The following is a 27,824-nucleotide window of genomic DNA, read 5'->3' on the forward strand; positions in this document are numbered from 1 at the left end:
TTTATTATAAACCAAAAGCTAAATTTACCCATCGCTATTTTCACATTTAGGGCTGTGGGATTATTCACGACGGAATAATTTAATTAGCAACAGGCCCGGGCCGTATAATTTGACTGCAGTGTACAAATCATTCTGGATGATCTCATTTCGATATAAGCGGGCGGTGTATGACAGTCCAGTCTACGTGCAGCTGATAATTTGACGGAACATTTAGCTAGCCCAGTAGTGTGGCAGGCACACTCACTCGCAATCAGGACTCGTCACGTAGCGGAGGGTAAAAATGCATCATTAATTTAATGTTTTCCCAGTCAATAGATGAATGTTACGGAGACCCTATATAAAGGGTATAGCAATATTGAAAAGGAAAACAAAACGTCTACCTTTTTTTTCTCCTCGAAATAATATTTCGCCCCCTCGAAGTGTTATTTCGTAAAATTATTTCAAGGGTTGTCAATAATATATTGAGGAAACGAAATGATTTCAGTATTTTTCTTACATTTTCAAGTGTATCTGTCTACGTCACTGACATGCAAAGCTAGTCATAAATTGTACAAGGAATAAGACTGCAAATTATTTGCAGGTTTTTAATATAAATAACCTAAACTGAATGTGGTGTGTAATATAACATCAATATGTATCAATAACTGCTTCATACGTAATTTGATTAATACTTTTTACTTTAAGGCTTTCCCGTTATATCTGCAGATAATTTATTTTTAGAGAATCTACAGAGAGTGTTTTTTCCAGCCTCATCTTATTTTGGCTAAATGGACAAGTCAGAATATGACAATTTAATGAGCCATTTTAAACCTTTCTTAATTTTTTCGAGTTTTAAAGCACCTGGGAATACAAACCAATGCAATAGTCTTTATAAAAAAGCAAAAAATAAAAATAAAAAACATGACTTGAATGGTTTAAGTTTTCCCTTTTTTTTCTCTGGATGCCTTCAACAATCCTTTACTCCTCTTTTTGATATAAACGGATAACCTTTCTGACGAAGGTCTGGTTTGGATCGAGAGCTAAAGCCATCTCCCCTACTAATTTTATATTGTACTTACTGGAGATTTCGGAAAACAATAGAGGGCGCCCGAATGCATAAACCATCCGTGTGCATAATTTGTATTGATAATTTAGATCTAATTACTTATTCACGTCGCAGCTGAGTACCGCACCAACAAAGAAAACAAAAACTCTACAGTTGTGTGATGTGGTCTCGATATACACTTGCATTGCTCAATTCTATAATGCAGTATTCATTTGCCAGGCGTGGTTAGTCATGTCTAACTCGACGCATTAAATGCTTTCAGCACAAGCCATTTTCCAGTACTGGTGCCCCTGTTGCATAAATACAACATGAGCCCCCCTTCCTTTCAGTGTTTCGGTTTAAAGAGACATCAATAAGTTTTTAGGGTCATTTTACATTCGTCAAAAATCCTTTCTTAATCCACGCCCTTGCAGCTTTCGAGAATGGCATTTGTAACACGCGCTCGACTCCTTCATAAAGAAAACAGCATTTGCTAAAATATATTTCCAAAGTTTGCTGAGCTCTCGTTTTAAGCAATAATAAAAGGTTTCCATGGAGATGTTCACAGACGCTTAAACTACGTGGTTTGTGTTTACAACCGAGCTGAGGGTACAATATGTTTTGTCAATAAGGCATGAGAAGCTTTTAGGCTCTACACACTCAAAACAACAAACAATATCACACTGGACGTTTATCCCCCAAACATCCTACCTTAAAAAACCCATGCAGCTGTGCACAAATTAACAATAACGCAGAGTGTTTTAAAAAAAATGGAAAAGCACTCATTTTTGATCGCCGTTATTTTTCTTTGGACGACATGCCAGGACGTTTGTGGTCGCACTCAGACAGGTAAAATAATTCCACGGTAGCTAGAACACTAGACTAGTTGACAAGTCGGTAAAATGTCTGTCGTGATAGCAAAACCACCTTGCTGTTTCTCCCCAGACTGCTTCTCTGAGCGACAGACATTCAACGACTTGTCCACAAGTCTACAGGATGCATGAAACAAAATCTGTGGACATTTCATCACTTTTGCGAAGGTACTGATGTTGTGAAAACAGTGCACAGCGCCAACTTGTTTGTGAAACGTTCAGGGGATGTTTTTATTACTATGTTCGTTTCTATTGCCTTTAGTCTAGAAAAAAATAAAGGGTTTGGGTAATTTATGTATGATCAAAACACAATGTCCACAATTTTACATTAAACTTACATGATTTGAAGATAATATAGAAAGCTTCCGTTAAAAAAAATTGATGGATGTGCTGCAGTTTTTTGAGAAATGAGTTAACAAATGTCACGAAAATAATTTTCGTTTCCGGAGGAGAAAATTAATTAAGCATGTGCAACGTTACCCGTACGTGCGCGCGCGACCCCCTGAAAACATTGCGCTGTCATTTTCAGATTTTAAGATTCAATTTGAAAATATAAATCATGTCCTTTAAACTGTTTTTTTTTATCATTAAAGGCACCAGACACTATTGGTAATCTCAAAATAGTGGTTAGCATAAAAATGTACTTGGTAACGAGCAATGAAGAGCTGCAGTATAAAGCATTGTGATGGGACATATTTTTTGAGAAAGTGGTAACTTCTCACTCAATTTAAACAATAAAAGACTTCAGCTGGACCCTTTTAGTATGCACCTGAAAATACAAAGGTTCGCAACAAGGGTGTTTTTGCTTTCATTATTTTTTTTGCAATTTTGATGATCAATTGAGCCCAATTGTTCACAGGTTTTTTATTTATCCATAAATGTTGGGATACATCAAGTGAGAATACTGGTCTTAGAAAATTACCAAAGATGTCCAGTGTCTTTAAAGTCGAAGCGTTTGACTCTGACCTCATAATTGTCTTTCTTCTACACAGTCACCATACAAGATCTTTGCGGCACCACTGTCGACAAGGCAGACGCCCTGAGACTACGTTCACACGACAGTGTTGAAGCATTCAATGGAGATCAACTCATGCCAAGGTGTACGTTTGTTCTCCAGGCTCTAAAGACCAACCAAGGCTTCCTTATTCAGTTTGATGAATATTTTATTCTTGAAGGTAGAACAAAATTTGACAATTTGATGGTTTTTTTTAATTATTAACGCACAACAACGGCAAAACTGAAATTGGATCAGTTAAAATAAAGGAAAGGAAAATACATTTCTTATGGGTACTACAATTTTAATGTATTAGTCATGACAACTTAAAACGACGAAGAACCTGCTGAAACGAGTCATAATTAACATTCTGACCGCACACAAAATTGTACAGAATTCGTAAAACACAGAAGTTTGTTTTCAACCCCGAAAGTTCATCAGTTCATGTTAAGTTTATATTTAGAAGCAATTTTCCGGGGGACGATCGACCTTTGATTTATACGTGTCACCCTCGAGATCAACCTCCTCCCCCGCCTCCATTATCGACCACTGTCATATTCTATACTCATTTCTTTCTGTCGGGAGGGGGCGTTTAAAAAGCTACTTTGATTCAATAAACTATATCTATAAGAATGGTGTATTTTTTTATTATTATGGAACACCACTATGCACCAATCTCCCGTTTCGTAACAACATAGCCCCCACCCACATGTTAAAAGTACTTGTTGTCTCCTCTACAGAAATCCCGCCTCAGTCAGGTTCTCTCATAGACGAGACCCGTATCTGACGTCACCAACCCCCCACCACCCCCGCCCCTCCCCTACGGCTCTATTTCCTTGTCGAGAAGGAATTCCCTCTTGAGTCTAGTGCCCAGACGTCTTGTGTGACTGATATGTTTCAGAGCATGGCGGTTTCTTGCTCGTGGAGTTAAACCTGGTCCCCGATGCTATAGGTTCTCTTCGCCTACGCGTTTCCCGCCTCATTTTGTTTTAAAGGCACTGGACACCTTTGGTAATTGTCACAGACCAGTTTTCTAACTTGGTGTTTTCAGCATATGCATAAAATAACAAACCTGTGAAAGTTTTGGCGCATTTGGTCAACGAGTTTGCAAAAGAAAAACACCCTTGTTGCATTATACTTTGTGTGCTTTCAGATAAATAAAAGACTTCAGCTGAAGCCTTGAACATTTTTTTGAGTGAGAAATTGCCTCTTTTTCAAAAACTACGTTTAAATACTTCAGAGGGAGCCGTTTCTCACAATGTTTTATACTATCGACAGCTCTCCATGACTCGTCTTTTATGCTAACCATAATTTTTGAGTAATTACCAATAGTGTCCACTGCCTTTAAGTTTGCCTCAGACGGTCGCGGTATTATTCTTGCGCACAGTTTGACAACCTATAATGCGATTGTAGAGTGCTGGTATCAATGGCTTTTTCGGGAGTACACTCCTCGTGTATTATTCTTAAAAACCTTCATGAAAATTAATCTGCTAGGATCTTATTTCACGAAGTCTTGTTATTATTATTTTATTTGCCATAACCGTACAAAACAAAATACAAGACAATATACCCCGAGATGGGCAAGGGTCAACTAAAGTAAATACATACTATGATCCGTAGATATGTTGCCCCACATCTGGGGTACACAATAAAATTAATATAGATTTAACATAATATAGTACACAAAGCAGTAATACAAGCAGATAATTATACAACCAATAGTAAATATAAATAAGAATAAGTAATAAATACGTAAAAATAACAGATAACGTAAGGATAAACACTTAAGGAAAGCAGGGGAATCGTGTTTACTAAGACACGGAATAAAAAGACTCAGTATCTGAGTGTCGGTGCAATGGGTGCTGAGCTGTGTATTGAGAGAGTTGCGACATGGAGGGAACAGATTTTCTTTGGTCACGTGGTTGCTGGACGCCATTTTGTCTCCAAATGCAGCACAACACAATGGGCAGACTAGTCTGGCACCCTGTGTTCGCCCTTGTGTTTCTTCGAGAACAAAATGGCTTCTAATCGCAAATTGTCGTAACTCTCCCCATGTGCGGCTCTGTGTGGGTGTAGCACCCTATTAAACAAAATACCATTAAAGAGAGGGTTATGTCTTTGGTATTTACTCCAAAATTGATAACCATACAATCGTATACTTTGTAATGTTGGTAAGAAGCACTGCAGCTGTTGATACTGATAGCGTTTTAAGAAACGGTCTCCTTCTAAAGAATGTGGTTTTAACGAAAGGAATTCAACAATGTTCAATCTTAGAAAACCATTACGCGGAAAATTTTAAGATTAGAAATATTGCGTGAGTAAGAACAACCACATACTTTTTAAATAGAAGTTTCACAGGTTTATTATTATGTACATATCTTCATTCAAAAAGGATTGTAATACAACAACCGAATAGCTCCAAACAGAGACTTTGCCTTTCAATATTTTATTCATCTATTAACTTGGTATTTTCACTCTATGCAAAACGGTCAACCTTCCAGGCAGAGTGGAGGCGAAAACACAATTTAAAAGTTATGGGTCACGTCTACATACAAAAACGACCCTCGTTACAAGAGTGTATTTTTAGGTAACCTTTATCTGACATCAATCAGAGATAAAAATACAAGTTAATTATTTCAGTGTCAATAAATTAATAAAACTGGTAGCTGTACACAGTCCTATTAAATTGAAGCGGCGGTACGCGACGTGGAGAATGATTTGAGTGAGTTGGGTTTTATGTTTTACCATTTTTTTTAGGGAACATATTGCGATTGATTTGAGATTTGATTCCTTGCGATTGAAAGAAACAACATTGCCTGTAACTCAAATCAGTATTAAGTTTTTGTTTATCGGCAAATGCAATCTGAATTTGACAGCTGCCTTGTCACCCCCCCCCCCCGCCTTTTCCAAAAGAAAATGTCCGGTTAAGTATACATCAGCAACATAAAATAAGTAATATTAGCACTTAAGTGCCGCTGGGTATCTCAACTCATTTCTGGCTTTCGTTTTCTTGTTTTTTTCCATCCTTTCTCATAGATGCCACAGGCCCACAGCGAGCAGCTAACACCGCGGACAACATCACTGAAATCATTCCCAGCTACTGTAATAGTTCCTTCCTCCAAATATGGGAGGGTGATGACGTCACGGATGACGTAGAGCCCATAATGACCGCATGCGGTACGGTGGTGCCGGATGTTGTGGTCGAGTCCCGGACCCAGTTCGTCACATTGCGGTTGACAGTGCACCCGACGGCTAGGGTGAACATCACGGTGTTGGCAACGTCCTTTGATACAGGTGATTGTCCGTAGGTTTTTAACCACAGGGGGAAAAAGGCGGGAAACACTCTCTTTTCTTCAGGGAAACTCAATTTTTGACCAAGTGTTTTCAAACTATTTATAATTTTAGCGCCAGAATGTGTGACAAACACTACTTGTTGTGAACACACAGATTTGTAATGCAGTTTTTTGTCATAATTATGAATTTCATATTGTTATTGTAACGTAGATATGATGGGTTTTCAACTGATGGGGGAAATAATATACGAGCGGTCGTAATAAACACTTGGGGTGGAAAGCTTTTGGTCAACACATGTCAGTCAAACATCGATAGGCAAATTATAGGACTCTTCTACGCGGTCTTTAAAGGTTTGATAATCACTTTTAAATTAATTGACGGCAACAACAACTTTGGGTTAGAGGCCTGCACCAGATTTGTTCATAAGGGTGTTTTGTCTTTCATTATTCTCTTACAACTTCGATGACCAGTTGAGTCCAAATTTACACAGATTTTTCTTGTTATGCATAATGTTGGGATGCACCAAGTGAGACTACTGCAGTCTTTGACAATCACCAAAGGCACACTGTTCTCTAGGGGATTGGCTACGTATCATGATTACGGAGACCCTAATGAACCATGTAAAAATAGAATCGTTATCATGAGCAGAGGAGATCAAAGTGAATTTTCAATGTCCCTTCGGGGCCTCCGTGATCACGATATGTCCTGCTACAATTTGTTTGAAATGCAAATTACTGAAAACACAATTTTGATATGAGAAGTCCATTGCATCTTAAAGGCACTGGACACTTTTGTTAATTTTCAAAAACAAGTACATTGTATTCTCACTTTGTGTATAGGCATAATATGCATAAAATAACAAGCCTGTGAAAATTTGGGCTCAATTGGTCATCGAAGTTGCGAGAGAATAATGAAAAACACCCTTCCACTTCTTTGTGTGCTTTCATTTGAATAATAAAAGGCCTCAGCTTAAGTCTTTTATTATTTGAGTGAGAAATTACTTCTTACTTCTCAAAAACTACGTTGCAAAGAAAGCCGTTCCTCACATTGTTTTATACCATCAACAGCTCTCCGTTGCTTGTTATAAAGTAAGTCTTTATGACAACAATTACTTTGAGTAGTAATTATCAAAAGTGTTCAGTGCCTTTTATAAACATACCGCCTACAACTAATATTACAAAATCCCAGGGTGGAGATTTATGCAGTAATTGCCAGATACACCGTAATTGATACCACCAACGCATGTTAATGGCATATTATTCCTTATGATTGTTTTTATCAAATTACTACAACTTCGAACAATGTATAATCTGTTTGCCATAATATGATCGTTTTTTATTTGTGGCCCAAGAAACTCCATTAATTTTCAACTGAAGATGGCCCATCGGTGCGTAATATGGTGTTCTCCATCCCCGGGGTGGTCCTGCGAGGCAATATTATACAACACATGAATAGAAAAAAAACATTTAAACAATCTGAATGTAGAATTCATAGAAAGGATTGTGGCCTAAAAAATTGAATTAAAAAAAATACTTCCTACCACAAAAACACTGGAGAGATTGGAGAATTAAAACAACAAGAATTCATGCTGCAAGAGAAAAATAATCTCAACTCACTGGCGTGACGTTGTCAGCACACACTTGCAGGGTTTGATCATATATGATCACCCCCCCCCAACAAACACAACAAACAAACAAACAAACAAACAAACAAACAAACAAACAAACAAACAAACAAACAAACAAACAAACAAACAAACAAACAAACAAACAAACAAACAAACAAACAAACAAACAAACAAACAAACAAACAAACAAACAAATAAACAAACAAACAAACAAACAAACAAACAAACACCCCGTTAAAATAAATCAAAAACAAACCAACAAACAAACAATCAAACAACCAACCATCAAACAAACTAAACCAACGAAACAACAAACAAACAAACAAACAAACAAACAAACAAACAAACAAACAAACAAACAAACAAACAAACAAACAAACAAACAAACAAACAAACAAACAAACAAACAAACAAACAAACAAACAAACAAACAAGCAAGCAAGCAAGCAAGCAAGCAAGCAAGCAAGCAAGCAAGCAAGCAAGCAAGCAAGCAAGCAAGCAAGCAAGCAAGCAAGCAAGCAAGCAAGCAAGCAAGCAAGCAAGCAAGCAAGCAAGCAAGCAAGCAAGCAAGCAAGCAAGCAAGCAAGCAAGCAAGCAAGCAAGCAAGCAAGCAAGCAAGCAAGCAAGCAAGCAAGCAAGCAAGCAAGCAAGCAAGCAAGCAAGCAAGCAAGCAAGCAAGCAAGCAAGCAAGCAAGCAAGCAAGCAAGCAAGCAAGCAAGCAAGCAAGCAAGCAAGCAAGCAAGCAAGCAAGCAAGCAAGCAAGCAAGCAAGCAAGCAAGCAAGCAAGCAAGCAAGCAAGCAAGCAAGCAAGCAAGCAAGCAAGCAAGCAAGCAAGCAAGCAAGCAAGCAAGCAAGCAAGCAAGCAAGCAAGCAAGCAAGCAAGCAAGCAAGCAAGCAAGCAAGCAAGCAAGCAAGCAAGCAAGCAAGCAAGCAAGCAAGCAAGCAAGCAAGCAAGCAAGCAAGCAAGCAAGCAAGCAAGCAAGCAAGCAAGCAAGCAAGCAAGCAAGCAAGCAAGCAAGCAAGCAAACAAACAAACAAACAAACAAACAAACAAACAAACAAACAAAACATCTAGTAACACAATAATAAGTTACTCCATGCCATGCACTTGTGGCAATTACTCAAAATATATGTTAGCATAAAAACTTAATATAACAAGCAATGGAGAGCTGTTGATAGTAAAAAACATTGTGTGAAACGGCTCCCTTAAGGAACTTAGTTTGTAATCAAGAGAACACACCGCCCGAACTCAGCCTACGTCTTCTGGTTTTCGTTCTTATAGGACCTTGCACCGACGAAGTGACCGAGTTAAGATGTCGTAATGGCCGGTGCGTCCCGAGGACTTTGAGGTGTGACAATGCCGATAATTGCGGCGACAATACCGACCAACTCGTCTCAGCACCGGCCAACTGTACCCGTGAGTCCAAAATAAAATTGTTTGATGTTGATATAACATCATGTCAGTCAGAAGACTAGACAATAGCATGCGTGGAATTTCAACTTTGAAATGGCAAGACCATTTTCATTTTGCAAAGGGCACTTCTATTGAAAATCTTAAATTCAATGGGTAACTTTTGAAGGGGCACCAAGGCCATGACCTCCGTAGCCTGCTTGTAATGTCCATGCCGGCGTTTAAACACCTCTTGCCGGTATACATGTACACGTTCAAACCGAGGACCTATAACAAAATATTGTGATACACCAAATGAGAAGACTATGGTCTTTGACAATTACCAATAGTGTACAGTGTCTTTAAAGCATTCTTCTCGTCGGCAGCAAGAATGTTTGCTTGAAACAAGAAGTAAGCTATTGCCCTATAATTATGCTTAAAACATTTTACCTCAATGGCACGTTTCTTATCGACTAATTAGCCCCTTTTTATATGTCCAAGCATTTCAGTCAGAACTACTTCGCGTCTTAATTGGCACTTGCGCATTATATAAACAGCTTTCCAAAATTGATTTACCGTCAATTTAGGTTGACGAAAACTTTTCAAGCTTATAATTCAATTTTCTTTAAGCTTTGACCCAATTAAGTCGTGCAGAACCCCCCCCCCCCCCCTTAACAAAATAACTTTTTGAAATTGACAAATAAAGATTTTCAAAATTTTCTGTTTCCTTATGCAGTCGCGACAATAAAGGGCACCGTTGACTTTCCGTCGGAAATTCTACTGGGCAGCTTGGCAGCCATTCTCGTTGCCTTTGGTCTGTACTGGCTGTTCTGGCGTCCAGGCTATGTGATATGGCGACTAGCTTGCTGTCGAAACCTAGCCCGCTGTTGTTGCCACCGCTGCAGCTGCAGAAAGACCACGTTCTGCTGTCATCCAATCAGGTGTTTTGGCGGGAGTTGTCATGGTAACGGTGAGAATGAGAAGAAGAGTCAGCAAAGTAGTAAGTCATTGGCAGACGACAGTTCGAAAGAATCCGGACCACTTACGAGGTCTGACGGTAAGAGGGGCGGGATAGAGAATGTTTCAACCCGGGGTGAGCGAAAGGGTTGTATCTTCTGTCTGTGTGGACGTGGGGGAGGGAGACAGGATCTCAAGGATTCGGGAGAACATGACAGACGGGAGGGTGGTGGATGGAAAGGCCAAGAGGTTAACGAAAATATGTATGACAACGGTAGGGATGGAGGCCATGCAAGGGAGTGCAGATAAAACAATTATTTTGAATTCAAAACGTAAACAATTTTGAGAGTTATTTTCTTTTTTTATCATACTGTTCGTTGGTATTGCTGTTTAAGTTTAGCTTTTTCTAAAACGTGAGCAGAACAAGCTCTTTTGATTACTGTTTTGAAATTCTGATCTTGTAATCTTTCTGAACCAATGTTCTCTACGAAAACCAGTGCTGTAGGCCTACAATACTTCGGGCATGTAGGGTGTCGTAGCCAAGTGGTTTAGAGCATTCAGTTCCAAGTTGTGGAGGCATCAGATTGTGGGTTCGAATCCCGGTCATGACACTTGTGTCCTTGAGCAAGGACTTTCCTATAAGAATTGCTTCTCTTCACCAAGGGTTAATGGGTACCTGCCAGGGAAGAGGATGATGTTCGTTTGAAAAAAAGCCTTTGGAGCACTACGGCAGCTTGAGGTGGTTGTGTACTCCCCGAGGAGCTGAGAAACATTCATTGACAAAATGTTGTGCCCAATGACCAGGGGTGGATTTCACGAAGAGTTAAGACTAGTCTTATCTCGAGTAGGACGAGTTACTCGTCCTAACTTAGGACTACCCATACGTTTGTTATATCTCTTAGGACTTGTCTTAAAGGAACACGTTGCCTTGGATCGGTCGAGTTGGTCTTTGAAAAGCGTTTGTAACCGTTTGTTACAAAATGCATATGGGTAGAAAGATGTTGTAAAAGTAGAATACAATTATCCACACAAACATGCCTCGAAATTGCACGGTTTTCCTCCAGCCTCGTCGACAAACACGGTCGGCCATTTATGGGAGTCAATATTTTGACTCCCATAAATGGCCGACCGTGTTAGTTCGCAAAGTAAAAGGAAAACCACGCAATTTCGAGGCAAATTTGTGTGGATCATTGTATTCTACTTTTAAAACTTCGTTCCAACCATATGTATTTTATAAAAAAAAACGGTTACAAGAGCTTTTTTATAGACCAACTCGTCCGATCCAAGGCAACGTGTTCCTTTAAGTTACGACTAGTCCTAACTCTTTGTGAAATCGTCCCTTGGGCACTTTATAATGTAAAGCGCATTGATACGGTTATTGTCAAATGCGCTACATAAGAAGTAAAGTTATGATATGATCAATTATGATTATTACACTCCGCCACATCTGTTAGTGTAGGTCTACCATCCTTCAGTGTGTTTCTTGACAAACTTGAATGAATTGTGTGCTTTTCCAAAAGCAATAGTGTACCCTCCCTTTGTGAGATAATTATGTTTCTTGATTTAAACTAAAGAATTAGAATGCAGTTTGTAAAGACTTTGACTGGATTTTGTATGAAATGCATCTTCTAAAATGTTGGAGAACCTTCGAGTCCGGTGTCCAATTTGTACAAATGAAAACACTAATTCTCTAAAAAGCAAACACATGGCTTTATCCTTGCGGGTACAGACAGGGGACCAGTCTAGGGCTGAATGATGTTGACAGAGTCAAAAGAGGACGCTATATAGAGTCAGTAGATGTTGTATAGACCGACTCGCCAGACAGACTCTCATGCCATAAAATAAGTGCAGAGGGAGCGGGGGCCGTGCGTCCCCAACCCCCCCCCCTCCCCTCAGTGGATGACCCACCCCCGTTGGAACATTTTGAGGATGAATTACAATTGCAACCCGTAGGATGGTCCCCGCAAAGCCTCAAACTGGGAGAGTGCATATACAGGCAGACAGACAGCAAGGAGGTCAATTAGAAGAAGAAAAAATTCTGCCAAAAATAATAAACGAAGTTTAGTGGTCTGAAAATATATTTCATAGATTTTAAAGAGGCTGAGAGAGATTAGAAAATATTTTTCTAGTATTAATTTTTTGAATATTTCGCATCGGTTGCTACGTGAGTTAGTAAGGTGGGATGGTGCACCCAACAGGCTAAAAGAGGCTCAGTTTGTCGCCCTCTTGCGATAAACACTTTAATGTTTGTTACTCTTCAATTATTTTCATAAGCTTTTTTCCTTTTATTTTTTTAAGGTTTTTTTTAATTTAGATATTAAGTAATATTTTTAGAGACTTAAACATCTGGTTCTCAATGGATGGATTGCAAGGTGATTGCATTATACATCAATGGCCGCCATCTTTGGTGTTTTGTGCACTCTTGAAGAGCTACCATTGGCTGATAGTCGTGCGTATAACGCGTACATGCGTGCACTTTTGAACCAGTTTTACGTCATCAAAGATTGCGGTCAATAACGTGTGTATAGACCATAGAAATACAACCCGATATGGACCTTTCTTTTGCAACGTCACAGCCCGAGTTTTTGCAAACACAGGTTTGAAAACTATGGAAAGCTCAATTCAAATCAAAAACAGATCGCTACTGTTTGTAACAATGTACAAAAATATACAAACATTGTGTTGATTTTGTTAAAAACAAAATCAACTAATTATGGGAGGTATTTTTTTTAATTTTATTTTTTAGGAAATGTTGAATTTGGTTAAAACATCTGTTAATACCATTGAGTGTTTTACAAACATTCGGCCGCCCATGCCAACCAAGGCGGTTTGTTTATCAACAAAAGAAAGGTCTATTACGATCCATCTATAACGACTTATAGTTCAACAAAATTTAACTTTCTAAATAATTATTTGTACAAGTTCATCAGACACGAAGATGTCAACAGTTTGTTAAAGGAACATTACAGAATTTGTTTTTGCTAAGAAAACAGTTGCTAGCAGAGTGAGCACTTTATGCAATCCACCATAATACATAAACTGACAAACCTGTAGAGGTTTTAGATCGATCGGCCATTTGGGTCACGAGAAAATAGTAAAGAAATAACCGTTTTCACATTTAGCGTATGAGCTCGATTTAAAAAAAAAATCAAAAAAATAGAACGCTGCCTGAGTGATAAACTCCAAACGGGAAACTGTTTTTATTTATTTCAGACAGAAATCTTTCAAGGGATGTTTTCAACTATCATCATCATTCGACCGTTTAAGTTTTATGTAAGTCTGATTTGTTCTTACCAATTCTGTAATGTTCCTTTCCACAGGTTTGTTATTTTATCCATATGTTGGGATACACCAAGTAAGAATATACTGGTCTTTGCAATTACTGAAATGTGTCCAGTGCCTTCAAAAGATTTGGGTACTTTTTGTAACACAAAACACATTGTCCACAAATTTACATCAAACTTACACCATTTGAAGACAATGATAGTAGAAAGCCTACCTTAAACTATTTATTTCTGTGGTGCTGTAGTTTTTGAGAAATTAGTAAAACAATGTCATGAAAATATGTTTTTACATGCTTAAATAATTTTCGTCTCGTGATCAGTGAGACGATAAATTATTGTCATGTATTTGCTTTACTCATTTCTCAAAAACTACAGCACCTCAGCAAGTAATTGTTTCTGAGAAGCTTTCTACCATCATTATCGTCAAACTGTGTAAGTTTAGTGTAAATCTGTGGACATTGTGTTTTTTGTCCTACAAAAAGTACCCAGACCCTTTAAACACAGTTTACCTCAACCAGAAACTGATACGGTAATATTTTCCCCCTTACTTCACTAAAATCAAACAAACAAAATTTACACAAAATTATCAGTGACCGACCACCCAAAGAAAGTTGCAGAAATTGAGGCAAAATGGTAAACTGCCAAAGAAGCAAATGAGTTGAGTATACTCGAGTGGTTGGAGTGGGTGGTCTGCGAGCGGTTATATACACCAGAAACTTTACAAACATCTCCACTGACTTGTTAATACTTTGTAAAATGACTTATACCTTGGGTAGGACAAAAAACACAATGTCCACAGATTTACATTAAAACTTACACAGTTTGAAGATAATGGTAATAGAAAGCTTCCTTGGAAATATTGCTGAGGTTTTTGAGAAATGAGTAAAACAATGTCATGAAATTAATTTTCGTCCCAGTGATCATGAGACGAAAATTATTTAAGCATTTAAAACGTATTTTCATGACATTGTTTTACTTGTTTCTCAAAAACTACAGCACCTCAGTGACTAATATTTTAAGGTATGCTTTCTTGCCATTATCTTCAAACGGTGTAAGTTTAATGTAAATGTGTGGACAATGTGTTTTGTGTTACAAAAGTACCCAAATCTTTTAATGGGCAATATTGTGCGAATCTAATTATTTATAAAAGGATGAAATATTGGATAAGCCAGGGTTTAATATTGTCCACTCCGTTTTGTATTTCAGCCGAATACTAAACCCTGACTTATCCAATATTTCATCCTTTTATAAATAATTTAAGATTCGCACAATATTGCACATTAAAGGAAATGCGTTTATTTACAGACATTAAAATGATTAAGCTACTCAAAAAGACAATCTAAAAATACCTAAAATGCTACAAACATCAAATTGTTTACAGAAATGGATGAACAATAACAATTAAAAAGCTCGCTTGCTTTTTTGCTTGCTTGATTGCTTGTTTGCTTGCTTGCTTGCTTGCTTGTTTGCTTGCTTGTTTGCTTGTTTGCTTGCTTGCTTGCTTGCTTGCTTGCTTGCTTGCTTTCTTGCTTGATTGCTTGCTTGCTTGCTTGCTTGCTTGCTTGCTTGCTTGCTTGCTTGCTTGCTTGCTTGCTTGCTTGCTTGTTTGTTTGCTTGCTTGCTTGCTTGCTTGCTTGCTCGCTTGCTTGCTTGCTTGCTTGCTTGCTTGCTTGTTTGCTTGTTTGCTTGCTTGCTCGCTTGCTTGCTTGTTTGCTTTTTGCTTGCTTAATTGCTTGTTTGCTTGCTTGCTTGTTTGTTTGTTCGCTTGTTTGCATGATTGCTTGCTTGCTTGCTTGCTTGCTTGCTTGCTTGCTTGCTTGCTTGCTTGCTTGCTTGCTTGCTTGCTTGCTTGCTTGCTTGCTTGCTTGCTTGCTTGCTTGCTTGCTTGCTTGCTTGCTTGGTTCTGGTTCAAAATGGCGGACCGTAGTTCACGAAGTAAAAGGAAAACCGCACAATTTCGAGTATTTGTGTGAATTGTTTATTCTACTTCCATAACATCTTTCCAACCATATTAACTTCATAACAAAATCTTGTTATGGCCGAAAGCAAAACCGGTCAGTAGTTGCACAAATCAACATTTTGTAAAAGATTTACATTGTTATGGTGTACCGAAAATCTCACCTGATTGTGTGATTCAGTCAATAGTCGACCATTATTCAGTCAATAGTCGACAATTATTCTAGTCATTGAGAAAAAAGCGTTGAGCGTGGTCGGTTTCGAACCTGCGGTCCTGTGATTGAACGTCATGCAGTCTCAGCTTGACAAAAAAAAAACACTTCCGATCGACTCCGTTTTTAAAAAGAAACGACATTCGTGACTTGTTCGTTTCTCGCGATCTCACTGCTCGGTGATGTGTACGTCAGTGCGGGGTCGGCCCCTAATCCTCGTGATCCAGTTCGGGGTCGGCCCCTAGTCCTCGTGATACAGTTCGGGGTCGGCCCCTAGTCCTCGTGATCCAGTTCGGGGTCGGCCCCTAGTCCTCGTGATACAGTTCGGGGTCGGCCCCTAGTCCTCGTGATAAAGTTCGGGGTCGGCCCCTAGTCCTCGTGATACAGTTCGGGGTCGGCCCCTAGTCCTCGTGGTCCAGTTCGGGGTCGGCCCCTAGTCCTCGTGATACAGTTCGGGGTCGGCCCCTAGTCCTCGTGATACAGTTCGGATAAAGACGTAGTTTGAGACAGCCAGGCATTCAACCATGGAAGGGAGAATTGTATCCTCTAACTTTGATTTTTTGGTTTGTCTTCACATCTTTAAGTTTGACTCCGTTGATGCTTTTAGAAGAACGCCAAACTTTGTAGACTTTTATAAGCTTGAAGAATTGTCTGATAACATACTGTCCTATGGCGTGCATGGCTCGTCTGCATTTTAAGTTAACTGCTCTATCACAATTTAAGAGCCAATTCAATCGAGGCAATATTCAAGGAAAATTTGCAATATCTCATTCATGTTTTGTTTTTCACACACAATAATTGTGATACCAAAGTATAACTTTTGCGTGCGATTTTGTCCCAAAGTTGCTTTGTTGTTGTGCTAGATTTCGATTGTTGATATACGCTTCAGTGTTCGGGGTCTACATTTCTGTATCAATGCTCTGAAATTGTTTGACACCATTTTATGTAGAACTTGTCGGAACGATTTGTTTGTTAGGTAATAAACCAAACCATTCGCCCAGTTACTGCAATAAAATATCATTTCGACGGCAATCTGGAGGTTTCCATAGAATATGGAAGTAATATTGTAGTATAGAAAACCATTCCTTAAAAGAAACAATGAAATGGAAAAGGGGATCCAGCAAATAAAGATGAAAATTACCGTGATGAATACATTGACAAAGGACTTAAAGTGGGCTCGTAGAGCACGCCGAGTGTTTCTGTTTTCAGCCTTAAACTGGTTTTCCCGCTTGATTCTCTGTGTCACGTGGCGTCTAGCGATGATCAGGACGTGTACGTTAAGTACCACGATGAAGACCAGTCCGAGCAAAATGATGATGACGTACAAAAAGAGGATAATTGTATAAAATAAATAAAAGTATGCATCATCTACACCAACTATAAGGACTGCAAAGAGTGATGAGGCTACACCAAGCCAACCACAACACACAGCGACTTTAGCTCGACGTGTAGTAACCAGTCGTGGGTAGTGCAGACACCGGGCGATAGCTAGGTATCGGTCGATAGTCAATAGTACAAGTGAGAAGAAACACTCCATCATTAAGATTATCTGCAAGGAACTCAGAATAAATTCGAGCGAGTAAAACACCCGAATACATAACGAAAATATCATTCTGAAAATGTTGGGGAGCATAACAAATAGCCCTATACTGAAGTCTGAAACGGCTAAAGATGCAAGAAAAATCTTTGATGATGTTGGAATGTTCCTCACTCGACGAATTACAATCAGGTACAGCGGGTTTAAAGTCAATGTCAGAAGACAGTTGATTGTTAAAACGCTATGTTCTGACCGAAAAGAGTAAAAAGAAACAAATTTATCACAATCATTCACAAAATCAGATGACGAGCTCGAGTAGTCTATGTTCGAGTGGTTTTCCATGGTGTTTTCCCAAACTGTTTATATGAAGTGGTAGGTGATGGTCTCAGCTAAAGCTGTCCTCTTAAAACAACTGTTCCTGTTATATACTTTTGTTCAGTTGATCTGTTGTACTTAAACCGCCCAATGTCAGAAAACCAGAGAAGTTGTCGGCTTATTAAAAACCAGTTTCCAATTCAACATATACAAGAGTGAGCTGTTGGAGCAGCATGTCATGTAAAAACAGTTGTTGAGGGTATGCAGTGATCGAAGCAAGTCGAAATCGTCAGAGAAACTGAGCATGAACTGATGAAACTCATGGCTTTATAGGATCAGAGTGCTGACATCAAATGCAAAGTCAAGTATCATGGCATGGATGATTTGCGAAAAGTGACTTCATAAAAGTCATGTTTTTGATTGTTTTTTAGGTTTTTTTTAGTATAAATCCAAAACTGTCATCAACCTGAAACAAAGTCACGCGATATGAATTACATTTTATTAATTATCAAAGATGCATTTAGAGAAACTCAATGAAACCCAATGATCTCCTCTGTACTTTGAAAGTTTTCTTTCGGGGAAGGGTTTTATAACTTTTTACCGCTTGATCGCTCTTGATTGATTTATTTGTAAACTTTAATCCCACTAGTTGACAGTTCATTAAATATAATTTAATACTAATTGCTTGAAAATGTGTTTTTTTTCTTCTAAAGATTCCATTCAATTCAAATCAAGAATACATTTGACAATTTGTAATACCTACTAGGCAGGCATGTAGTCAGCTCAGTTCTGGCCTGTCCCAGCTATCAGTTGGGTCTGTCACAACTACAGTTGGGCCTGTCACAGTTGAGCCTGTCACAGCTATCAGTTGGGCCTGTCACAGCTACATGTGGGCCTATCACAGCTACAGTCGGGCCTGTCACAGTTGGGCCTGTCACAGCTATCAGTTGGGCCTGTAACGGCTACAGTTGGGCCTGTCACAGCTACAGTTGGGCCTATCACAGTTGGGCCTGTCACGCTATCAGTTGGGCCTGTCACAGCTACTGGACCTGTCACAGCTACAGTTGTGCCTGTCACAGTTGGGCCTGTCACAGCTATCAGTCGGGCTTGTCCCAGCTACAGTTGGGCCTGTCCAAGTTACAATTGGACCTGTCCCAGCTACAGTTGGGCCTGTCACAGCTACAAATGGGCCTGTCCAAGGTACAATTGGACCTGTCCCAGCTATCAGTTGGGCCTGTCACAGCTACTGGGCATGTCACAGCTACAGTTGGGCCTGTCACAGTTGGGCCTGTCACAGCTATCAGTTGGGCCTGTCCAGCTACAGTTGGGCCTGTCCAAGTTACAATTGGACCTGTCCCAGCTATCAGTTGGGCCTGTCACAGGTACAGTTGGGCCTGTCCCAGCTACAGTTGGGCCTGTCCAAGTTACAATTGGACCTGTCACAGCTATCAGTTTGGGCCTGTCACAGCTACTGGGCCTGTCACAGCTATCAGTTGGGCCTGTCACAGCTACTGGGCCTGTCACAGCTATCAGTTGGGCCTGTCCAGCTACAGTTAGGCCTGTCCAAGTTACAATTGGACCTGTCCCAGCTATCAGTGGGTGATCAGTTTGGCCTGCCACAGCTACAGTTGGGCCTGTCACAGCTACAGTTGGGCCTGTCACAGCTACAGTTGGGCCTGTCACAGCTACAGTTGGGCCTGTCTTAGTTGGGCCTGTCACAGCTATCAGTTGGGCCTGTCACAGCTACAGTTGGGCCTGTCACAGCTACAGTTGGACCTGTCACAATTGGGCCTGTCACAGCTACAGTTTGTCCTGTCACAGCTACAAATGGGCCTGTCCAAGCTATCAGTTGGGCTTGTCACAGCTACATTTGGGCCTGTCACAGCTACAAATGGGCCTGTCCAAGCTACATGTTGGGCCTGTCACAGCTATCAGTTGGACCTGTCCCAGCTACAGTGGGCCTGTCCCAGCTACAGTTGGACCTGTCCCAGCTACAGTTGGGCCTGTCACAGCTACAGTTGGGCCTGTCACAGCTACAGTTGGGCCTGTCACAAGTACAGTCGGGCATGTCCCAGCTACAGCTGGGCTTGTCCAAGCTAAGGCAGTTGGGCTGTCCCATCTATTGTTGGGCCTGTCCCAGCTACAGTTGAGTCTGTCCCAGCTACATTTTAATTACTGAGTGCTTTACACAACCAGTTAGAGTAAAACCAAATAATTTGTATTCTTTTATATCCTCGATGCAAATTAATTTTCCAATAACAAATGTCAATAAACGGTACTGGTTGTCAATTAATGTGTGATAAATCAACCAAGCAATCAAGAGTAGGAAACTTAAGACAGGTGTTTGTCTCCGACAAATTACTATTAAAAAAGGGAGGGTCGTTGAATTTCATAATTTCCGCGCGTACAACACTTGAGTGGGATTTGTTTGAGGCATTATTACCAATATCACAAAGTGTTTATGTTTTGATTTTGACAGCTTTGATATGCTACAGCGGTTTGTTCCAGGTAGGCCTACAACTAATTAACAAATTACTCAGAGCTATTAAAAGATTGTCTTTCCAATATATGTACAGTCAGTACATCTATGGAGCATCACACGCCCACGTGTCCATTGTACGCACTGAATATGAAGAGCTTCTATATTACAGTGTGTGATTTCACCCCCAGCAAAATCACCCATTACGTCTAACCCTAACACTACTTCTCGCCCAAGCCCTCGCTAAACAACCATATACCCTAACCCTACCTAAACCCCAACCCTAACCCGCACCAAACCCTAACCATAACCATCATTCTAACCCTAACCCAAACTCTAACCAACCCCAATCCCAACCCTAACCCCAACACAAAATATTAAGCCTAACTCTGACCCTAAGCCTAACCCGACCCTACCCTAACCCAAATCCTAACCCAACCCAAACCCTTACCATAATAAGGAATGAGTCTATTATAAGCCTATGTCACGGAGTTGTTGCATTCAAAACAGATTCAAAAATATTTGATCTCAAAACAGGTAATCTTAAAACTAAACAACATTGTTTTGAAAAAGAAGAACATTGACTTCCAAGTTACTCACCATAACCTACTTGACTGAAAGTACTTTATTCCACTGTATTCAGTGAAATCGTTTTGCCGTGTGTTATTTCATTTGAGAGAAAAATGTATTTTTTGTTATTATATCAATTTGAAGCGATGGTCGGCCAACAATCGTTTGAGAAGGTGAGTTTTAATGAAGCAAAGTCTGTCTGACAGCTTCGAATTGTCACCATTTGCTCTTGGTTTTTCTGGGCAGTCATAGACGCTCAAATGTAAACAGGTAGTCTTGGTGCAAGACGTTTCTCGTTTCCCTTTCACGCACACCGCGGCCAATTCACCGACAGCGCGCGCACCGACTCGGTGAATTGGCCGCGGTGTGCGTGAAAGGGAAACGAGAAACGTCTTGCACCAAGACTAGTAAACAGGTCGTAAGAACGATATTTCAATACATTCTGACCCACAAGAACCACATTATTTTTCGAAATAAACAACCAAATTACCAATTTCTCTCTTAGGGTAATCCTTTTATTTCATAATGTTTAGGCCCTTTTAAACATGTTTCTTAGCTGACATCATTTATAAGCATCAAATTAACTATAAATATGTTTTATTTTATTTTTAAGCTAGAAAGACAAATACTTTATACCAGGCAAATAACTTTATACTTTAACCCTGCTAAGATTCAAATACTCTCCCATGTTGAAAATTCAATCTACTTTAATGATATTACCAAACTTATAAGGAAAAAAAACAGAAAATAAATCAAATAGTGTTTGTAAACATTTAACTATAAACAAATATTGCCAAACTCTCTTTAAATCATATCGTAGATATCCACATAAAAATGTTTGAAAGTATAATAATAATACTTTCAAACAAAAGAATTTCAAATTATAATTATAAAAAGGAACTGCAAACTATTGTTGTACATCTTCCCTAGATTTGTTTTTATATTTTTATGAAACCCCCTTTCCATGGATGCAGCTGGTAAAATACCCTTGTGTTTTGTTACTTTCAAAGTTGACACATATATCTTGATTAAGCATGGCTTAAAGGCAGTGGACACTATTGGTAATTACTAAAAATAATTATTGTCATCAAACCTTTCTTGATTACGAGTAATGGGGAGAGGTTGATAGTATAAAACACTGTGAGAAACGGCTTCCTCTGAAGTGCCATAGTTTTTGAGAAAGAAGTAATTTTCCATGAATTTGATTTCGAGACCTCAAGTTTAGAACTTGAGGTCTCGAAATCAACCATCTAAACACACACACCTTCGTGTGACAAGGGTGTTTTTTTCTTTCATTATTATCTCGCAAGTTCGATGACCGATTGAGCTCAAATTTTCACAGGTTTAATATTTTATGCATATGTTGAGCTACACCAACAGTGAGCTACACCAACAGTGAAGGCTAGTCTTTGACAATTACCAATAGTGTCCACTGCCTTTAAAGGAAACGTATACATTTGGAACCATTTTAATCCTATAGTAATGTATAAATATATACAATCAAACTAACCTGTGAAAATTTCGTTCCAAAAGGTTGTAGCGTTTTTGAAATATCACTGGAAATCTAGAGCAGTTATGTCCACGCGAGAAGAATTTTCCAGAATTGGAATACATAATCTGAGAAACGTATCTGACAGTAACCTTTTTAAGGTTCAAATTTTGGAGGATAAAAGCCGATATCCTTTTTCATAACCACTTTTCTGAAAGGATTCTCAACATGCTTTGTAATATCAAAAGCTGTTGTACTTCTAACCAAGCAAGTTTTTATTGGCAATAGTTTTAAAAGTGATTACCAAACGTATACATTCCCTTTTAAACTGTTACCTATTTATCTACATATTTACATCAAATGATCAAAGATATTAAATGGTGTTTGAAGCTTTGCATGGTGTGGAGAATAAGAGTAATTATAAATATAAATATTAATAGTAAACTTGCAGGTACAACCAATGAGTAAGTTTACTATTCATATTTATAATTATAGTTACTCTTATCAAAAACATTACTGGATAATTGGTAGTTCTTAAAGCTAGGCTTTGAAAAATAAAACTGAAAATCGTATTATGTACAACTAATATGCACCGCTATTATTTGGTGTAATATTTACAGTACAAAGTCATTTATTGAATAACTATTTCCCAGGAACTTTGAGATACTGAAGACAAGCAACTGTCAACGGTTGGTGACATTTAGCTTAAGACAATGGACACTATTGTCAAAGACCAGTCTTCTCACTCAGTGTATCTCAACATATGCATAAAATAACAAGTCTGTGAAAATTTGAGAGTTGCGATAACACCCTTGTCACACGAAGTTGTGTGCTTTCAGATGCTTGATTTCGAGACCTCAAAATCTAATTCTGAGGTCTCAAAATCAAATACGTGGAAAGAGACTTCTTTCTTGAAAACTACTTCACTTCAGAGGGAGCCGTTTCTCACAATGATTTATACTATCAACCTCTACCCATTACTCGTTACCAAGCAAGGTTTTATGCTGATATTTATTTTGAGTATTTACCAATAGTGTCCAGTGTCTTTAAATGCGCAGTATTTATGACTGCGTGAGGGTGCTCTCAAACATAAGCCGCTGATTTAATTTTTCAAATTGTACAATCTTCAGCTTTTGGCTGCCATGTAATTTTTTTTATTTACCATGGTTGAAATTCAACTCTAAAAAGCTTGAGGTGAATTTCACTTGTCTTCAGTGTGATTCAAACTCAGACTAGAAAAAGATTCCAGTATGCAGGTTTTCTCACAATCCATAGATGGCGTTTCTTCGACAGAGTATTGCTTTCTTGGGCGCATTGGAGTGATCTTCACATAGACTAGATTATTACTCAACGGGAACCCTTCCTGCCACAGGGGAAAAAAGGCGGGAAACACTCTCTTTTCTTCAGGGAAACTCAATTTTTGACCAAGTGTTTTCAAACTATTTATAATTTTAGCGCCAGAATGTGTGACAAACACTACTTGTTGTGAACACACAGATTTGTTATGCAGTTTTATATCATAATTATAAATTTCATATTGTTATTGTAACGTAGATATGATGGGTTTTCAACTGATGGGGGAAATAATAATATAGGAGCTGTCGTAATGAACACTTGGGGTGGAAAGCTTTTGTCAACACATGTCAGTCAAACATCGATAGGCAAATTATAGGACTCTTCTATGCTTTAAAAGAAAGGTCTTTAAAGGTTTGATAATCACAGGCCTGCACCAAACTTGTGCATTAGAGTGTTTTGTCTTTCATTATTCTCTTGCAACTTCGATGACCAGTTGAGTCAAAATTTACACAGATTTTTCTTGTTATGCATAATGTTGGGATGCACCAAGTGAGACTACTGCAGTCTTTGACAATCACAAAAGGCACACTGTTCTCTAGGGGATTGGCTACGTATCATGATTACGGAGACCCTAATGAACCATGTAAAAATAGAATCGTTATCATGAGCAGAGGAGATCAAAGTGAATTTTCAATGTCCCTTCGGGGCCTCCGTGATCACGATCTGTCCTGCTACAATTATTTGTTTGAAATGCGAATTACTGGAAACATCAATTTGGTTATGAGAAGTCCATTGCATCTTAAAGGCACTGGACACATTTGGTAATTTTCAAAAACAAGTATTCTCACATGGTGTATTGACCTATGCATAAAATAACAAGCCTGTGAAACTGGACTCAATAATTTTGGTCATCGAAGTTGCGAGAGAATAATGGGCGGGCGGGCGGGCGGGCGGGCGGGCGGGCGGGCGGGCGGGCGGGCGGGCGGGCGGGCGGGCAGGCAGGCAGGCAGGCAGGCAGGCAGGCAGGCAGGCAGGCAGGCAGGCAGGCAAACAAACAAACAAACAAACAAACAAACAAACAAACAAACAAACAAACAAACAAACAAACAAACAAAAAAAAAAAAAAAAATCCATCCATCCATCCATCCATCTAGTAACACAATAATAAGTTACTCCATGCCATGCACTTGTGGCAATTACTCAAAATATATGTTAGCATAAAAACTTAATATAACAAGCAATGGAGAGCTGTTGATAGTAAAAAACATTGTGTGAAACGGCTCCCTGAAGGAACTTAGTTTGTAATCAAGAGAACACACCGCCCGAACTCAGCCTACGTCTTCTGGTTTTCGTTCTTATAGGACCTTGCACCGACGAAGTGACCGAGTTAAGATGTCGTAATGGCCGGTGCGTCCCGAGGACTTTGAGGTGTGACAATGCCGATATTTGCGGCGACAATACCGACCAACTCGTCTCAGCACCGGCCAACTGTACCCGTGAGTCCAAAATAAAATTGTTTGAAGATGATATAACATCAAGTCAGTTAGAAGACTAGACAATAGCATGCCTGGAATTTCAACTTTGAAATGGCAAGACCATTTTCATTTTGCAAAGGGCACTTCTATTGAAAATCTTAAATTCAATGGGTAACTTTTGAAGGGGCACCAAGGCCATGACCTCCGTAGCATTCTTGTAATGTCCATGCCGGCGTTTAAACATCTCTTGCCGGTATACATGTACACGTTCAAACCGAGGACCTGTAACAAAATTGTGATACACCAAGTGAGAAAACTGGTCGCTGACAATTACCAAACCTGCCAGTGCCTTTAAAGGCAGTGGACACTATTGGTAATATTACTCAAAATAATTATTAGCATAAAACCTTTCTTTATTACGAGTAATGGGGAGAGGTTGATAGTATAAAACAAAGTCAAGTAGTTTTCGAGAAAGAAGTAATTTTCCACGAATTTAATTTCGAGACCTCAGATTTAAAATTTTGAGGTCTTGAAATCAAGCAACTTCACAACCAATTGAGCTCAAATTTTCACAGGTTTGTTAGTGTTTGCATATGTTGAGATACACCAATTGAGAAGACTATAGTCTTTGACAATTACCAATAGTGTCCACTGTCTTAAAAGCATTCTTCTCGTCGGCAGCAAGAATGCTTGCTTGAAACAAGAAGTAGGCTATTGCCCTATAATTATGCCTAAAAAACATTTTACCTCAATGGCACGTTTCTTATCGACTAATTAGCCCCTTTTTGTATGTCCAAGCATTTCAGTCAGAACTACTTCGCGTCTTAATTGCCACTTGCGCATTATATAAACAGCTTTCCAAAATTGATTTACCGTGAATTTAGGTTGCCGAAAACTTTTGTGAGCATATAATTCAATTTTCTTTAAGCTTTGACCCAATTTAGTCGTGCAGAACCCCCCCCCCCTTAACAAAATAACTTTTTGAAATTGACAAACAAAGATTTTCACAATTTTCTGTTTCCTTATGCAGTCGCGACAATAAAGGGCACTGTTGACTTTCCGTCGGAAATTCTACTGGGTAGCTTGGCAGCCATTCTCGTTGCCTTTGGTCTGTACTGGCTGTTCTGGCGTCCGGGCTATGTGATATGGCGACTAGCTTGCTGTCGAAACCTAGCCCGATGTTGTTGCCACCGCTGCAGCTGCAGAAAGACCACGTTCTGCTGTCATCCAATCAGGTGTTTTGGCGGGAGTTGTCATGGTAACGGTGAGGATGAGAAGAAGAGTCAGCAAAGTAGTAAGTCATTGGCAGACGACAGTTCGAAAGAATCCGGACCACTTACGAGGTCTGACGGTAAGAGGGGCGGGATAGAGAATGTTTCAACCCGGGGTGAGCGAAAGGGTTGTATCTTCTGTCCGTGTGGACGTGGGGGAGGGAGACAGGATCTCAAGGATTCGGGAGAACATGACAGACGGGAGGGTGGTGGATGGAAAGGCCAAGAGGTTAACGAAAATATGTATGACAACGGTGGGGATGGAGGCCATGCAAGGGAGTGCAGATAAAACAATTATTTTGAATTCAAAACGTAAACAATTTTGAGAGTTATTTTCTTTTTTTATCATACTGTTCGTTGGTATTGCTGTTTAAGTTGAGCTTTTTCTAAAACGAGAGCAGAACAAGCTATTTTGATTACTGTTTGGAAATTCTGATCTTGTAATCTTTCTGAACCAATGTTCTCTACGAAAACCAGTGCTGTAGGCCTACAATACTTCGGGCATGTAGGGTGTCGTAGCCAAGTGGTTTAGAGCATTCAGTTCCAAGTTGTGGAGGCATCAGATTGTGGGTTCGAATCCCGGTCATGACACTTGTGTCCTCGAGCAAGGACTTTCCTATAAGACTTGCTTCTCTTCACCAAGGGTTAATGGGTACCTGCCAGGGAAGAGGATGATGTTCGTTTGAAAAAAAGCCTTTGGAGCGCTACGGCAGCTTGAGGTGGTTGTATACTCCCCGAGGAGCTGAGAAACATTGACAAAATGTTGTGCCCAATGACCAGGGGTGGATTTCACGAAGAGTTAAAACTAGTCTTATCTCGAGTAGGACGAGTTACTCGTCCTAACTTAGGACCAGCCATACGTTTGTTATATCTCCTAGGACTAGTCTTAAGTTACGACTAGTCCTAACTCTTTGTGAAATCGTCCCTTGGGCACTTTATAATGTAAAGCGCATTGATACGGTTATTGTCAAATGCGCTACATAAGAAGTAAAGTTATGATATGATCAATTATGATTATTACACTCCGCCACATCTGTTAGTGTAGGCCTACCATCCTTCAGTGTGTTTCTTGACAAACTTGAATGAATTGTGTGCTTTTCCAAAAGCAATAGTGTACCCTCCCTTTGTAAGATAATTATGTTTCTTGATTTAAAGCCAGTGGACCCTTTCGGTTCAGAAAAAAAAAAACAGTTCACAGATTTACAAACAACTTGCAGGGTTTACAGAAGGCAATGGTGAAAGACTTCTCTTGAAATATTATTCCATGAAATGCTTTACTTTTTGAGAAAACAGCAAAACAATATAAATTCTCGTTAACGAGAATTACAGATTTATTTTAAACACATGTCATGACACGGCGAAACGCGCGTAATCAAGGGTGGATTTTTCCGTTGTTTTCTCCCGACTCCGATGACCGATTGAGCCTAAATTTTCACAGGTTTGTTATTTGATATAGAAGTTGTGGTATACAAAGTGTGGGCCTTGGACAATACTGTTTACTGAAAGGGTCCAATGGCTTTAAACTAAAGAATTAGAATGCAGTTTGTAAAGACTTTGACTGGATTTTGTATGAAATGCATCTTCTAAAATGTTGGAAAACCTTGGAGTCCGGTGTCCAATTTGTCCAAATGAAAACACTAATTCTCTAAAAATCAAACACCTGGCTTTATCCTTGCGGATACAAACAGGGGACCAGTCTAGGGCTGAATGATGTTGACAGAGTCAAAAGAGGGCGCTATATAGAGTCAGTAGAGGTTGTTTAGACCGACTCGCCAGACAGAC

At 39.4% G+C, this 27,824-nt stretch overlaps 1 protein-coding gene across 1 annotated transcript; it reads left to right on the forward strand.

Annotated features, from left to right (window-relative positions):
- The first annotated feature begins 1,718 nt into the window (after positions 1–1,718).
- LOC139934971 (uncharacterized) lies at positions 1,719–27,824 on the forward strand. Its single transcript, XM_071929406.1, has 7 exons — positions 1,719–1,873; positions 2,889–3,071; positions 5,927–6,184; positions 9,094–9,228; positions 9,938–10,258; positions 24,658–24,792; positions 25,802–27,824. Exons 1-7 carry the CDS (start codon positions 1,795–1,797, stop codon positions 26,329–26,331), a joined length of 1,641 nt encoding a protein of 546 aa, XP_071785507.1. The 5' UTR covers positions 1,719–1,794; the 3' UTR covers positions 26,332–27,824.

The sequence above is a fragment of the Asterias amurensis genome, chromosome 3 (genome assembly GCF_032118995.1).
Source record: "Asterias amurensis chromosome 3, ASM3211899v1".
NCBI lineage: Eukaryota > Metazoa > Echinodermata > Asteroidea > Forcipulatida > Asteriidae > Asterias > Asterias amurensis.